This window comes from Silene latifolia, chromosome 5, assembly GCF_048544455.1.
Source record: "Silene latifolia isolate original U9 population chromosome 5, ASM4854445v1, whole genome shotgun sequence".
In the NCBI taxonomy this organism is placed as follows: domain Eukaryota; kingdom Viridiplantae; phylum Streptophyta; class Magnoliopsida; order Caryophyllales; family Caryophyllaceae; genus Silene; species Silene latifolia.
This window is the reverse complement of record NC_133530.1, coordinates 3,121,374-3,136,145: the sequence shown is the minus strand read 5'-3', so window position 1 is coordinate 3,136,145 and position 14,772 is coordinate 3,121,374. Positions and strand designations below refer to the sequence as shown.

General features: G+C 38.6%; 2 protein-coding genes across 5 annotated transcripts; both read right to left on the bottom strand.

Annotated features, from left to right (window-relative positions):
• Positions 1 to 86: 86 nt before the first annotated feature.
• LOC141656417 (putative disease resistance protein At4g27220) lies at positions 87 to 5,764 on the bottom strand. Of its 2 annotated transcripts, none has more exons than XM_074463296.1 (4): positions 5,243 to 5,764; positions 4,955 to 5,033; positions 1,752 to 3,367; positions 87 to 1,577 (listed from the first exon to the last, which is right to left on the bottom strand). In XM_074463296.1, the coding sequence occupies exons 3-4, from the start codon at positions 3,358 to 3,360 to the stop codon at positions 367 to 369; spliced, it is 2,820 nt and encodes a 939-aa protein (XP_074319397.1). In that variant the 5' UTR covers positions 3,361 to 3,367; positions 4,955 to 5,033; positions 5,243 to 5,764; the 3' UTR covers positions 87 to 366. The 2 variants fall into 2 exon arrangements, with proteins under 2 accessions (XP_074319397.1, XP_074319396.1); XM_074463295.1 differs by having other exon boundaries at positions 87 to 151; positions 324 to 3,367; positions 5,243 to 5,762.
• A 1,330-nt stretch (positions 5,765 to 7,094) lies between these two features.
• LOC141656415 (putative disease resistance protein At1g61300) lies at positions 7,095 to 13,419 on the bottom strand. 3 transcript variants are annotated; one of them, XM_074463290.1, is made up of 4 exons: positions 13,361 to 13,419; positions 13,070 to 13,148; positions 12,338 to 12,488; positions 7,095 to 10,348 (listed from the first exon to the last, which is right to left on the bottom strand). In XM_074463290.1, the coding sequence occupies exon 4, from the start codon at positions 10,335 to 10,337 to the stop codon at positions 7,278 to 7,280; it is 3,060 nt and encodes a 1,019-aa protein (XP_074319391.1). In that variant the 5' UTR covers positions 10,338 to 10,348; positions 12,338 to 12,488; positions 13,070 to 13,148; positions 13,361 to 13,419; the 3' UTR covers positions 7,095 to 7,277. The 3 variants fall into 3 exon arrangements, with proteins under 3 accessions (XP_074319391.1, XP_074319392.1, XP_074319393.1); XM_074463291.1 differs by lacking the exon at positions 13,070 to 13,148 and having other exon boundaries at positions 13,361 to 13,400; XM_074463292.1 differs by lacking the exons at positions 13,070 to 13,148; positions 13,361 to 13,419 and adding an exon at positions 12,639 to 12,963.
• Positions 13,420 to 14,772: the final 1,353 nt, after the last annotated feature.

Here is a 14,772-nt window from a genome sequence, read left to right as displayed (position 1 = left end):
TTCAACAACTAGTGAGACAGTCCTTGAGTCGACACAGTCGAGGAAGAAATGGGACGGTCCTGAATGATCGATCATACTTACTGCGGTTACTGTGATATCATCCCATGCTTTATTTTTCCAAACAAAAATAAATGTACTTTTGTATTTATCCCTGTAAATTACAACAGCAGGGACATTTATTTACGACAAGAAAAGAAAATGAAAAGAAAAAAAATTAGAATTAGCCATTTCTCTGCAGTCTCACCATCCAAGTGCTGGTCAAAGAAATTTCCGCAGTCGATTTTTAATGCAAGTTATAAGTAGCAGTCTAAAAAAAAACATACCGTATATATACATATACAGCAACACCCGCAACAACGGATGCATTTAGCTGGTAGACAGTGACAGCCATGAGACTCGCTGTCGAGCTTGCAGTATATAATCAGATAGACGGGTTACATCATCTGGAAAATCCTGGTGCAAGGGCTCCCACCACTCAGGGCTTTCAGATTCTGTTGGCAAGGAAGCCAAAGTCGACTGTGAAGGATCGCAAATTAGCTGGTATGACAACAGTGGCATCATCTTTAGCTTAGGGCATTCAAATGCCCGTAAATTCAAAGAGTCGGAGGAGGGAAATATGAGTAGACCCCTGTACACGCTGCTCAAATTTGGTAGCCTCTTTAGACAAAAACGTTGTAGCTTAGGGAGAGTGAGAATGGGTTTGGTTGCAGCAGTGCAGGATGTAAATATCCCTTCCAACTTCGGACAATCCCATATACGGAGATGTTGTAGAGAAGTGGAGAGAGGCTGTATGGAGTAAATGTTTCTCAATTTCGGCAAACCTTCCAAGTCTAGAGAGAATAATTTAGGAAGGGCGACACAGGGATTGAGATTTTGTTGTGCAGATAAAAATTTCCAGTTTGATTCAAATATCTCCTCCAGCTCCTCACAATGTTCCACACGAATGCGATTCAGATGAGGAAGGCAAATCTGTTGTTGTGACAACATGGACGGTAACACTGCCTTAAGTTTAGGACACTTTGATATCTTCAACTCTCTGAGATGCGAAAAGGATGAAAACGAACCGTTTTCTGCTATGCTTTTTAAATCAGGCAAATCAATGAGGTTTAAAACCTCAAGATTATCAAGGTAAGAGGAAACTGAAGAGATGCAGCGAGGCGCTGATGATACGTACTTTAACCCTACACAATCACTTATCCTTAGCCGACTGAGACTTTTGGCATCTCTTAGAGATGGGAGAGCTTCTCCCAGGCTTCTTTGCCCTTCCATTGTACATGCATGAACATATAATGCTTGGATATTGCAAGGTAACACAGGCGTGATCTCAGTTTGTCCAAACTTCACGCCACTTATAATAACTCTTTTCTCATTCATATACAAGAACCAGAATTCATAAGCATCATCACGAAACAAAGCCTCGTGCCTAATATCATAAAGCCATATACTGTAAGAGTATAACCGGCAAGATTGTATGAAGCTATTGAACCGAGACAAATTTGATAGTCTCCAACGACAGTGAGATAACTTCTGCAAACACTTTAATCTTTCCATTCCTTCAGGTTCTAGCCATTCGGTTTCTGGAAGATCCAACGTCATTAGTTTTGTCAGCCATTCGGTTTCTGGAAGATCCAACGTCATTAGTTTTGTCAGCTTCGCGACTGAAGGCACATAACTTAGCTTGTAACATCTTGCAAGCAAGAGTGCTCTTAAATTTACTAAATCGGAAACAGTGTCTGGTAGCCTCTCAATACCTGTAATTGATAAATCAAGCACTTCGAGGGCTTTCATATGTACAAAGAATGAATCTGGGATTTCCTGAAGAGGATTGTCGGCAAGTATCAGCACTCGCAGATTTGAGGTTTCAGGTGACATGCCCAATGGAATCTCTTTTATATAGTTATGTCTCAGTGACACTTTCACTAAATCTCTGGTCCAAAGTTCATCTACAGGCACTGTCTGCAGCTGTAATCCGGCTTTCGCCATGAAGTGAGGATGATGCTGAGTGACGATCATAGCCATGTCTCGTACTAGATCATGCATTCTCACAAATACAATACTATTACTACCTGATTCCAACAAGCTCGATTTTTGTAGATTGTTCACGATAGTATGTCCTTTGTTCTCTTTATTTTCCCAGCTCTCTATATCATCCAAGAGTCCCTCCATAATCCAAAGGTCTATCAGTTCCGCTCGACCAATAACCCAATCTTCTGGAAATAATACACAGCTCAAAAAGCACTGTTTCAACCTCTCATCTCTCAAGCTATCGTAGCTATATTGTAAAACACGAAAAACCTGATCATCCATATCGTTATCTTGCCTCCTGGCGGGCTTCTGCAGTTCATATAGAGCATTTTTCCACTGCTGAACATCAGTAACTTCTCGCATACAGCACCCCATCGTGTTCAATGCAAGCGGCAACCCCCCGCACTCTTTAACAATCTCTTTAGCAGTTGAATATAAATTGTCTGCTACTTCTCCCGATTTTTCAACAAATAAAACCCAAGCATCGTCTTCTGGAAGGGGGCTAACTTTGACAACCTTTTGGCATCCCATTTTTCGGCACACTTCTTCTGATCGGGTTGTGATGACAACCTTGCAGCCACATGAATTAAGAGGAATGCCTACTTGATCAGTCAGAAAATGGTTCCACATGTCATCAATTATTAGCACTGATTTTTTTAACTGCGACAATCTGCGAAATATCTCAGACCTTCTCCTCTCAACATCATCTTCCTTCGAAATATCAAGACCCAAACACTTTCCGATAGCAGTTTGCAAGATTTGGAGGTTGCATTCTCGAGATGCCGTAACCCAATAAACTTGTCCTTCTATATCAGAATCAGACAGGAGGCTATTATGAATTTTCTTAAGCAATGTTGTTTTACCAACACCACCCATGCCAAACACACCGATGGCAAACACATCGTCCTGCTTTAACAACTTCGTAATCATCTCAATGTTCTCTGCACTTCTTGAACCCACTAAAGTGTTCACCACCATTTCCAATCTTGTCGCGGAATGGCTGTCAAGTACTACTCCACTAGGGAATTTCCCCTGATGAATTAGCCCTTCAACCTCTTTAATTTCTTTGGCAAGTTGGTGCTTGAGCGCACTGCTGGGACCTTGGTTCTTAAACTCAGAGTCTATGTCTTGACGCTTTTTTTTCTTTTCTTCCACCTCTGTACACCACAATTCAACCTCACTTTTACGCTTCTTTCCCGGTTGAATCTCTGCGTGTTCCACTGCCTTCAGGACATCGAGTTGCTGAGCACTAAGATACTCCATTTTACTACTAAAAGATCTCAGCTCTTCGTTTAAGTCACAGGTAGACAGCATTTTAGCTACTCTTTTCATCATATTGCACCTAAAAATAGACAAGTGTCACTTATATATGTCCACAATGTTTAAGAAATCATCCTCATTCTTCACAATTCAATATTTGTCAACATAAGCCAAGGATAAGTTCTGTACATAATTGTTGTATGTACATTAACTTTTTCGTTTTTAATTTAGCCAAAGATTCCAGGTTTATTGGCTTTGAAATGGGTTAGAATAAAGCAAAATGACTCACTAGATACTACTCGCCCCGCTGGACAATGAAAATCTGGCATTTTTATATTAGTTAAAAAGTTTTGATTTTTTCGTTACTTATCTTATGACATTACTTGTTTGCCCCATCTGAAATAACAAAGAATATATATACAAGTACATGATCAACAATGAGATACGGAGTACAATATTAAATTAAAACACCAACTACGCTAAAGCGAAATGAAAGATCTATGTCGAATTGTCAAGAACTACAAAGGAGCACACAGATCCTTGTTATGTTGTATGTTACTTAGACACTTCACCTTTAGAGTCGTACCCGTGTTGACACGACACGACGTGGATATGGGTATGGATTTCGTACCAGACACATGTTAATCCGACACTTGTGCTAGGATTGCTAAATTAGTAGAGGAAAAGAGATTTCAAGTTTAGAAGGGTATTTTTGCTTTGAAAAGTGTCCCTGCACCAGCATGCCCGTATCCCCGGTTTACTTACAGGTCCCTGTGTTAAGTTTTAGTCATGCCGAGTCCGACAATTGGGTGCGTACCCGAGTCTGATCAACATAGGTTATGTGCCAATTGGTAACAGACTCACAATAACTAACTATGAGCAGTTAGTTATCTCATAACAGCTTTTCCAGGCTGTTACATAAGTTCATTTAGGCGGGAAAGTTAGTTATCCTTAGGTTAGCTATATAAATAGTTCTAAGCTACAATTCATTATTCATTCTGCAATTTTATAATCACAAATTACTTCTTGTAATCTTTCTCAAATTCTGTAATCTTTCAACAACAATAATCAATAAATTGCAAATTCGATCTCTTTTCAATCTTTAGGAATCCTGTTGTGATTTAGGGTCCGTTTGGATACAATTTTAGGAGGGAATGGGAGGGGAGGTGAAGGGAGGGGAGAGAAGGCGAGGGCAAATGGGATGTGGGTGTTTGGATAACAAAAATTATGAAGGGAAATGGAAGGGGAGGAAGGAGGGAGATGAAGAATGGATGGAGGATTGAAGGATGCTGGTATAATTAGAGTCCAAATAATGTTTTCTTTCCAAATCTTGTCACCCTTGGAAAGATTATAGTTTGTTCTATAGGAGGGAAAATAAGTCCTTTCATTTTTCTCCCCTTCCATTTCCTTTTTGCAAATTTTCCTATTTTTTATCCAAACAAAGGAAATTAAATTCCTCCCTTTGCCTCCCCTCCCCTTCTCTCCAATTCCATCAATCCAAACGGACCCTTAGGGTTTATCCATAAATTCATGATCCCTAATTGAAAAGGTAAACATCGGAAAATAATCCGCCACAACGTTCTGAAATCCGTAATTGAAAAACTAAACCCTAATTAAAGAGTATTTAACAATTAATTAAGTTAATCTATCAAAATTGATGAATACTTACAATTGAATCACAAACTCCGCTAAAGCGAAACGAAAGATCAATGTCAAATTCTCAAGAACTTCAAAGGAGCACACAGATCCTATGGAATCAGATAGAAAAAGCAGTAATTAGATCAATAATCAGTAAAAAAAAAAAGGAAATCATTAGATAAAACAGTAGATTAAGACGGTTTAAAGTTAAGACTTCTCATAATTCCATTTTCATTCCAACATTATTTAAGACGGTTGTTAGTACGTCTTAACTTAAAACCGTCTCAAACATGAAATTGTGAAGATGAAAATGGTATACCTTACTACGAAGATTAACACAGAAGAATAGATACGAAAATGTCGAGCAGCATTCAAATGATTACGAAATTTGTGGCCTTAATCTCATCATAATGTGGAAATTTTGTGTGGTGATCAAGTTTTTAGTGTCTTTTCTTCCTAACATTGCTTTCAAAGTTGACCGTATAGTTGACTCAAAGGAGGAGGCATAAATTATTGTTAGAGGTGGTAAATGGGTCAATCAGGTCGGGAACGGGTCGGGTCATTTTGGGTCTCTCATACATTTCAGGTCGGGTCGGGACGGGTCAATTTCGGGTGGCCTATTATCGGGTCACTTTCCGGTATGGGTCATTTTGGGTCAGATCGTTTTTCGAGTTAATAGCTAAAACACTTTAGTTAATTAATAGTACTATTTTACAAATTTAATTATTTATTAAGAATGGTTGTAACCGATGAAACACTATTTTAATTTTTAATGCATAGATATATATTAATATGACTTAGTACTTGTCGTTTTGAATCATTTTGGGTCACTTTAAGTCATTTTGAGTCGGGTCAATTATGGGTCGGGTCAACATTGGCTCAATCAAGGTTCGGGTCTGGGTCGGGTCGGTTCAATTCGGGTCAAGCAAGTTTGGGTCCCGAGTCAGCCTTATTGGGTGGGTCAGCTTTGTCAGATCTAAGTATAATCCTCAACAATAGGTCTTGGTATAGACGGGTGGGGCGAACAGACGGGTAAAGACCTATAATAAAATGGGTAGGGGGGACAAGGTGGGGGCACCCCATATGCTTTCCACTTTATGGCAAATGGATATTTTGTGAGGGCAAATGATATCCGTCTATACGTATAGACGGATAGTGTCCGTCTATAATGAGAATTTGTGAATCCTCAATTACTCTCATGATTCGCAATTATTAACATAAATCACAATAAAACTATAGAAACTTCGACTACTTATTTTATCTCTTTCCGTCCAAGTAAACAAATAATTTGGACATAAGGAGTTTCAGTCTTTTACATTGGAAGTAGAGCTCAGCCTGAACAATAGGCCCGTGCAATTGGCCCAACCGGACAGACTCGTATAACTGGGCTAATTTCTAAGCAATAATTCGGACCAAACCCATAATCATCCTTACTTATTACTCCGTATTAGGCTTTGTTTGACACGACACTTCAGGTAGCTTATTTGACCAAAGTAGCTTATTTGACCAAAATTTCAGCTACCTGATTTTTTTTGTAAGTGTTTGGCAAGTAGCTTATTTGGTCAAATAAGGTACCTGAAATGAAATGCTACCTCAAGTAGCATTTGAGAAATCAGGTACCTGAAATGACTTATTTTCCATTTTGTACCCTTTTATTCTATAATATTAAATAATTTTCATATTCTTTTACGTCATTCTACCAAAATCAGCTACCTTTTCAGCTAGTTTGTCAAACACATTTTTATATAATCAGTTACCTTATCAAATCTAATTTTCATTTATCTTATCGATTAGCTTTTTTTCACATTCCTTTTCGGGTTTAAATACCTTTTCGGAGTAGTTTTGCCAAACAAAGCCTTAGCCTATTAGCCTCTGTTTGGCTCCGCATTTCAGATAGCTAATTTGATCGTCTTAAATAGATTGTTAATTGTCAGTAAGTAAATGTTGGATCTTCTAAGACAAACTGTTAGGCATTGCATGTTTTCTATTTGAATAATATACGACTATGACAACAGCAGGGATACTTACTGTGGTTAGTGTGATATCGTCCCGTGCTTTATTTTTCCAAATAAACATAATTTTACTTTTGTATTTATCCCTGTAAATCACAACCTGTTCATCACCCAAGCACCATAAATGTTCAACGAACATTTATTTACAACAAGAAAAGATACGAGGAAAAAAAAACTAGGATTAGCCATCTCTCTACAGTCTGCACCATCCAAGTGCAGTCGGTTACACCACGATTTTTACATGTATGTAATACCAGCACGCAGTCTAACATTCAGTAGTAATATATACAATTATACATATACAGAAACACCAGACGATGGAGACAGCAACATCAATGAGATTCAGGTTGTTTTATCATCATCGTGGTCGTCGTTGTCATGACAAAGGAGAGACTGTCGAGCTTGCAGTATATAATTAGATAGACGGATTACATCATCTGGAAAATCCTGGTGCAACGGCTCCCACCACTCAGGGCTTTCGGATTCTGTTGGTAAGGAAGCCAGAGTCCACTGTGAAGTATCGCAAAATAGCTGGTCTGACTGTAACAGCATCTTCATCAGCTTAGGGCATTCATCTACCATTAAACGGTAATACTCAAGGGACGCAAACATCAGCAGACCCCTATACACGCTGCTCAAATTTGGTAGCCTCATTAGAACTAATCTCTGTAGCTTGGGAAGTGTGAGAATGGATGTGGTATCAGCAGTGCAGGATGTAAATATCCCTTCCAACTTTGGACAATCTGTAATGAAAATAGAACTCAAAGAAGTGGCATGGTGTAGCCGCATCTGATAAATGCTGCTCAATAATGGAAGATCGATTAAAGTTAAGTCGGACAAAGAACAGAAACAAGGAATGTGCGCGGTATCACCATCACAAGTGGGAGACATGACTATCCCCTCAAGCTTTGCACAATCCCTTATACGGAGACGTTGTAGAGAAGTGCAGAGGTGTAGCTGTATGGAGTAAATGTTTCTCAATTTCGGCAAATGTTTCAAATCTAGAGACAATAATTCAGGAAGGGCAACACCGGGATTGAGATTATTCTGTGCACATAAAAAATCCCGGTTTGATTCAAATATCTCCTCCATCTTCTCACAACCCTCTATCTTCAACTCTTTGAGGTGCGGTAAAGATGAAAACGATCCGTTTTCTCCTATGCTTCTCAAATCAGGCAAACCAATGAGGTTTAAACACTCAAGATTATCAAGGTAAGAGGAAACTGAAGAGACGCAGCGAGGCGCTGATGATACGTACTTCAACCCTACACAATCCCTTATCATTAGCCGACTGAGACTTTTGGCATCTCTTAAAGATGGGAGAACTTCTCCCAGGCTTCTTTGCCCTTCCATTCTGCATGCATGAACATATAATGTTGGGATATTGCAAGGTAACACAGGCGTAATCTCAGTTTGTCCAAACTTCGCGCCACTTATAATAACTCTTTTCTCATTCATACCAAAGAATTCATAAGCAACATCACAAAACAAAGCCTCATGCCTAATATCATAAAGCCATATACTATAAGAGTATAACTGGCAAGATTGTATGAAGCTATTGAAGCGAGACAAATCCGATAGTCTCCAACGGCAGTTGGATATCTTCTGCAAACACTTTAATCTTTCCATTCCTTCAGGTGCCAGGCAATCTGTCTCTGGAAGATACAACGTCATTAGTTTTGTCAGCTTCGCCACTGAAGGCACGTAACTTAATAACCCACATCCTTCAAGCAAGAGTGCCCTTAAATTTACTAAATCAGAAACAGTGTCTGGTAGCCTCTCAACCCTTGTAAATGATAAATCAAGCACTTCGAGGGCTTTCATATGTACAAATAGTGAATCTGGGATTACATAAAGAGGATTATCGGAAAGTATCAGCACTCGTAGATTTGAGGTCTCAGGTGACATGCTGAAAGGAATCTCTTTTATATTGTTATGGCTCAATGACACTTTCACTAAATCCCTGGTCCAAAGTTCGTCTCCAGGCACTGTCTCCAGCTCTAATCTGGCTTTTGCCATGAACTGAGGATGATGCTGAGTGACGATCATAGCCATGTCTCGTACCAGATCATGCATTGTCACACCTTTCTCTTCATCATCCCAAAGTGCTGGTTCCAACAAGCTCGATTTTTCAAGATTGTTCACGATAGTATGTCCTTTGTTCTCTTTATTTTCCCAGCTCTCTATATCATCCAAGAGTCCCTCCATAATCCAAAGGTCTATCAGTTTCGCTCGAGTGATAACCCAATCTTCTGGAAATAATACACAGCTCAAAAAGCACTGTTTCAACCTCTCATCTCTCAAGCTATCGTAGCTATATTGTAAAACACGAAAAACCTCATCATCCATATCGTTATCTTGCCTCCTGGCGGGCTTTCGCAGTTCATATAGAGCATTTTTCCACTGCTGAACATCAGTAACTTCTCGCATACAGCACCCCATCGTGTTCAATGCAAGCGGCAACCCCCCGCACTCTTCAACAATCTCTTTAGCAGTTGAATATAAATCTTCTGCTAGTTCTCCCGATTTTTCAACAAATAAAAACCAAGCATCGTCTTCTGGAAGGGGTCTAACTTTGATAACCTTCTGGCATCCCATTTTTCGGCAAACTTCTTCTGATCGGGTTGTGATGACAACCTTGCAACCACATGAATTAAGAGGAATGCCTACTTGATCGGTCAGAAAATGGTTCCACATGTCATCAATTATTAGCACTGATTTTTTTAACTGCGACAATCTGCGAAATATCTCAGACCTTCTCCTCTCAACATCATCTTCCTTCGAAATATCAAGACCCAAACACTTTCCGACAGCAGTTTGCAGGTTTTGGAGGTTACAATTTTGAGATGCAGTAACCCAATAAACTTGTCCTTCTATATCAGAATCACACAGGAGGCTATTATGAATTTTCTTCAGCAAAGCTGTTTTACCAACACCACCCATGCCAAACACACCGATGGCAAACACATCGTCCTGCTTTAACAACTTCGTAATCATCTCAATGTTCTCTGCACTTCTTGAACCCACTAACGTGTTCACCACCATTTCCAATCTTGTCGCGGAATGGCTGTCAAGTACTACTCCACTAGGGAATTTTCCCTGATGAATTAGCCCTTCAACCTCTTTAATTTCTTTTGTAAGTTGATCCCTGAGCTCACTGCTCGGACCTTGGTTATTAAACTCAGAGTCTATATCTTTAAGCTTTATTTTCTTTTCTTCCACCAATGCACACCACAATTCAACTTCCCTTTTACGCTTCTTTCCCGGCTGAATCTCTGCGTGTTCCACCGCCATCAGGACATCGGTTTGCTGAGCACTAAGATAATCCATTTTACTCCTAAAAGCCCCGATCTCCTCATATAAGTCAGAGGTAGACAGCAGTTTAGCTACTCTTTTCATCATATTGCACCTAACTGATTAAAACAAAGCAAAGTGTTACTTCTGTATGTCCATACTCATTATTCACAATTCAATATTTGTCAGCAACATAAGCACAAATCCTGGTGAGTTATTAAAGAAAGTTCTGTACATGTTATGCTTCTCTAAATGAACATCCTGAAAAAGTGTGTAAATTATAATAGAGTTCCGCAATAGCCTAAATGCCTTGCGGAAAATTGAAAAGATTACAAAGTTCATCCCCGACAACGAAGCAAAGCCCAGGCGTCCAGCTACATAATAAGCTACCAATTCCCCCTCTTTAACATGACAACAAAAACAGGAATAAAAACTACTCTAGTATCACCTTTCCTTCCCTTCATGGCGTATTAAGGAGGCATCCCACGTCCTCAATGTTAACAACATCACAGTATCACACGTCCTCCAAGTTTTTTGCAATTTCCGGTCTATATTTTGTACTCATCACTTCCACAACCTCCAAAAACTAGGCACTATTAACTCTCTTACATGCCAATCCCAAAATTTGGCCCTCATCATTTCTAGCCACTGTCCTGAGTCAAACAACCCCATTTTCATATATTGTTGCATGTGTGTCAGCTTTCACTGACAATATCCTCTTTTTTTCTACTACATATGTAATGGACTAATGCTTAGACAAAAAATTTCATACCAATTTTTTAAACTTATACCACAAATAGGTTTTCCCTAAAACTCAGACTTTAACACACTCCATTTGTATACATACCAACAACAACAACAACAACAACATCAGAGCCTTAATCCCAAAATGATTTGGGGTCGGCTGACATGAATCATCCTTTCGAACCGTTCATGGGTGAACGCACGCCTCAAAATGCGAATAAAAAAGGGAAGATGAAAAACAAAAGGATCATGCCAAAATATCTCCTATGTACCTTTAGTTAATGGTAATGGTAATACTGCTTTAGAAGATCTAATCCTGTAAAATCACTTGAAAGTATAACTCATCTCGATCAAATTACTGGATGCATAGTTGGACGAGCACTGGTTTTTGGTCACGCTTAAGGCTAGACTCAGGCCGATCAAACTCATGCACATCAAACACGTCAAATAAAATATATGATCTTTATGATCATTGATACACTTCCCATGGATCAATAAAATGCTTATTTTACCTAAACACTTATGAAGAGAGTAATAGCTAACTAAGGGCGCGCCTAGGCTGAAATTTTGGTCAGTTCACGAAAGAGTGATAACATACATCCGAAGTCTACAACGGTCATGTGATGCTGACATTATTTATATCAATCATAGAATAACCATCCCATATTACATGATTGCCTAAAAACCGATCTGGTAATTCGGTCATCCTTACAAAGAAGCACCTAATCACCATCAATAACAACAACATCAGAGCCTTAATCCCAAAATGATTTGGGGTCGGCTGACATGAATCATCCTTTAGAAACCGTCCACGGGTGAACGCACACCTCAACATGCGAATAGAAAAGGGAAAATGAAAAACAAAAGAGAGAGCGAAAATGTAATGAAAAGTCAAGACAAACTTAGAGGTTTTAAAAGTGAAATTTATACTCTGTACAAAGGTCATGTAAATGCATACTGTGTTCATAACATTTATGAACTAACTAAGTACTAATCACCATCTATCAAAGTGAAATTCTTTATCTTCAAAGAAACCCATCTTAACCACGTGTTGCGTTTTTCTTTAGAAATGGTTGTCATTTGGAAGCAAAAAACAACCAAACACTCATTTTTATGGTAGAGCAAAGCCACAGAGAAATATTTTGGATCCACATATCAACCACCAAAATTTAACACAAAACCCAAATTCGTTCCCTTTTACAGAGTACTTTTTAATCTAAAAATATAAGGTCCACAATCACAAGAGAGAAAATAGTCGAATACAAACAAATAAACATGAAAGTTTAAAAGGTTAGGAATCAGTAATGATAATGACGGCATAACTAATGTGCGAATCTAATTTAATCATAATACGAAAAGTATACCTTCAGAGAAATTGGAACAAAATCTGTCAGCGATCTCTACCCTCCTTCCTTATTTCAACTCCTATCTTTTTGTCACAGATAGAAAACTCCGCTAAAGCGACATGGAAGATCTATGTCGAATTGTCAAGAACTTCAAAGGAGCACACACATCCTGTGAAGTCAGATAGAAGAAGCAGTAGTTAGATTAATTTTTCAACCAAATAAGACAATATTAATTAAAAATAGTTAACCATTAGGAAAAAACTGTTAAACCTAACTATGAAGATTGACAACATTGTAACAACACACAAGAATGTATTACATAAATGTCGACCAGCATTCAATAGATTACGAAACTAGGCAGCTGTGCGTTACTGGAACCGTAACTAAGGAGCTCGAGTCGTAATACTACATTCATTATCCACAGGATAGAAATTATGGCCTTAATCTTATCACAATGTCGAAAAATTGCGCGGATAGCAATTTTTTACTGGTTTTTTCTTCCTAACATTGCTTTCAAAGTTGACAGTAGTGGACAGTAATTTGTTAGTGCACAATTAACAAGACCCAAAGAGGTATGATCATCAATTACTCTCATGATTAGCAACATGTTATGCAATTATTAACACTAATCAAATCACAAGAATACAATTATGCAATTAGCAACTTATGATTCCTAATCGGAAAACTAAACCCTAACTAAAGTATTTAACAATTAATCAAGTTAATCTACCAAAATTGATGAATACTTACAATTGAATCACAAAATCTGCTAAAGCGAAACGAAAGATCAATGTCAAATTCTCAAGAACTTCAAAGGAGCACACAGATCCTATGAAATCAGGTAGAAAAAGCAGTAATTAGATCAATAATCGGTAAAAAAAAAGGTAATCATGAGATAAAACAGTAGGTTAAGACGGTTTTAAATTAGGACCTCTTATAATTCCGTTTTCATTTTAACATTATTTAAAACGGTTGTGAGTACGTCTTAACTGAAAACCGTCTAAAACATGAATTTGTGAAGATGAAAATGGTATAACTTACTACGAAGATTGAACAACACAGAAGAATGATTACGAAATTGTAGCCTTAATCAATCAATCAATCAATACTATATATTAATTCCAGAAACCAAGTGACTTCAATGTAATTAAAGAAATATATACAAATTAATTATACTATATAGTTTTAAATCGATAGCACCGTGTGATGGACCTGATAAAGGGATCTCAATAAAAATTTCATTTTAAAAGTTCGTTTCACTAATAAAATCACTGGTGCAACCAAAATCGAGTTTACAGGCTCGTTACCTGCTCTCCCACTTGCCTAGTCTATACTTTAGTGCCGTGACTTTTGTCTCGTTGTTCTCCTTCTCCGGGATCTGGGAAGACTTGGTTAAAAGTATAATATACAGATTCCTTGATAAAAAATATTTATGTAAATTACATTAAATTAAAGTAATTATATTTAGAAAATACAAGAATATAGTGATTTTCTTTAAAATTAACATGCCCCACTTATGGAATTAATTAGTATCATCATAGAATTATACATTAAATAAATGTAGTAAAAGTAATAGTAGTAGCAACGAGATTAATAAAATTAGCGGTAGTAATGTGGGAGTAGTGACAGTTATAATAATGATAGTGAGAGTAGTGAAAGTAACTACGAATGTAGTGAAAGTAACTGTTCCGGGTGTAATTCCAGAGCAGTTATTTGTTACCACCCGTGCTTGTAGAATGACGTCTTTGGTTGAATCTTCCTTGCGGTCTCCTGAAACGATGAACAAACTGAGGGCTCGGCTTTGGACCGAGCGATCTCACTCCGACGCTCAAGTCAGTAAACTTAGAGAGATAAGTTGTTGTTACTTGGCGAAGTATATATTGTAGAGAGATAAGGAAGATATTACCAGATGAATAGTGATTCTTAGGTTAAATTGTGGATCTCCTCCTCAATGAGAGTTGAGGAGTATTTATGACTTTCACCTTTTGTCACGTGGTAGTGGCAAGTGGCTAGCGGTGGAAAGATCGATCTACCCCTCGGCCGAGGGACCCATGGCAGGCCGGCGGGCCCTGTTGACTCACCGCCGAGGGTCTTGGATATGAGTTCGCGGATGTGTGCCTCGGGCGCTAGTTGCCCAGGGACCCAAGAGACAGCCGACAGTCGCGTCGGTTAGGGTCAGTCTAAGCCGTTGACTTCTTTGTGGATATCTTTGACCTTGCTCAATATGTCGATCGGTCGGTGCGAATATGCCCCATCAATTTGCCCCCAGCGTAGTCTATGCCGTGGTATGGGCTCCGATGTATGTTGAGCGTATATTCTGCGTAAGACGAAATTTTTCTGCCCCGGCTTCTTCTACCTCGGTGTGGCTCTGCTTAGGCCGTACCATATCCCCCCTCCACATGGTTGTGTAATGGACATCAGATGTGGAAAAGAAAGTGGTGTTGGCCGAGACC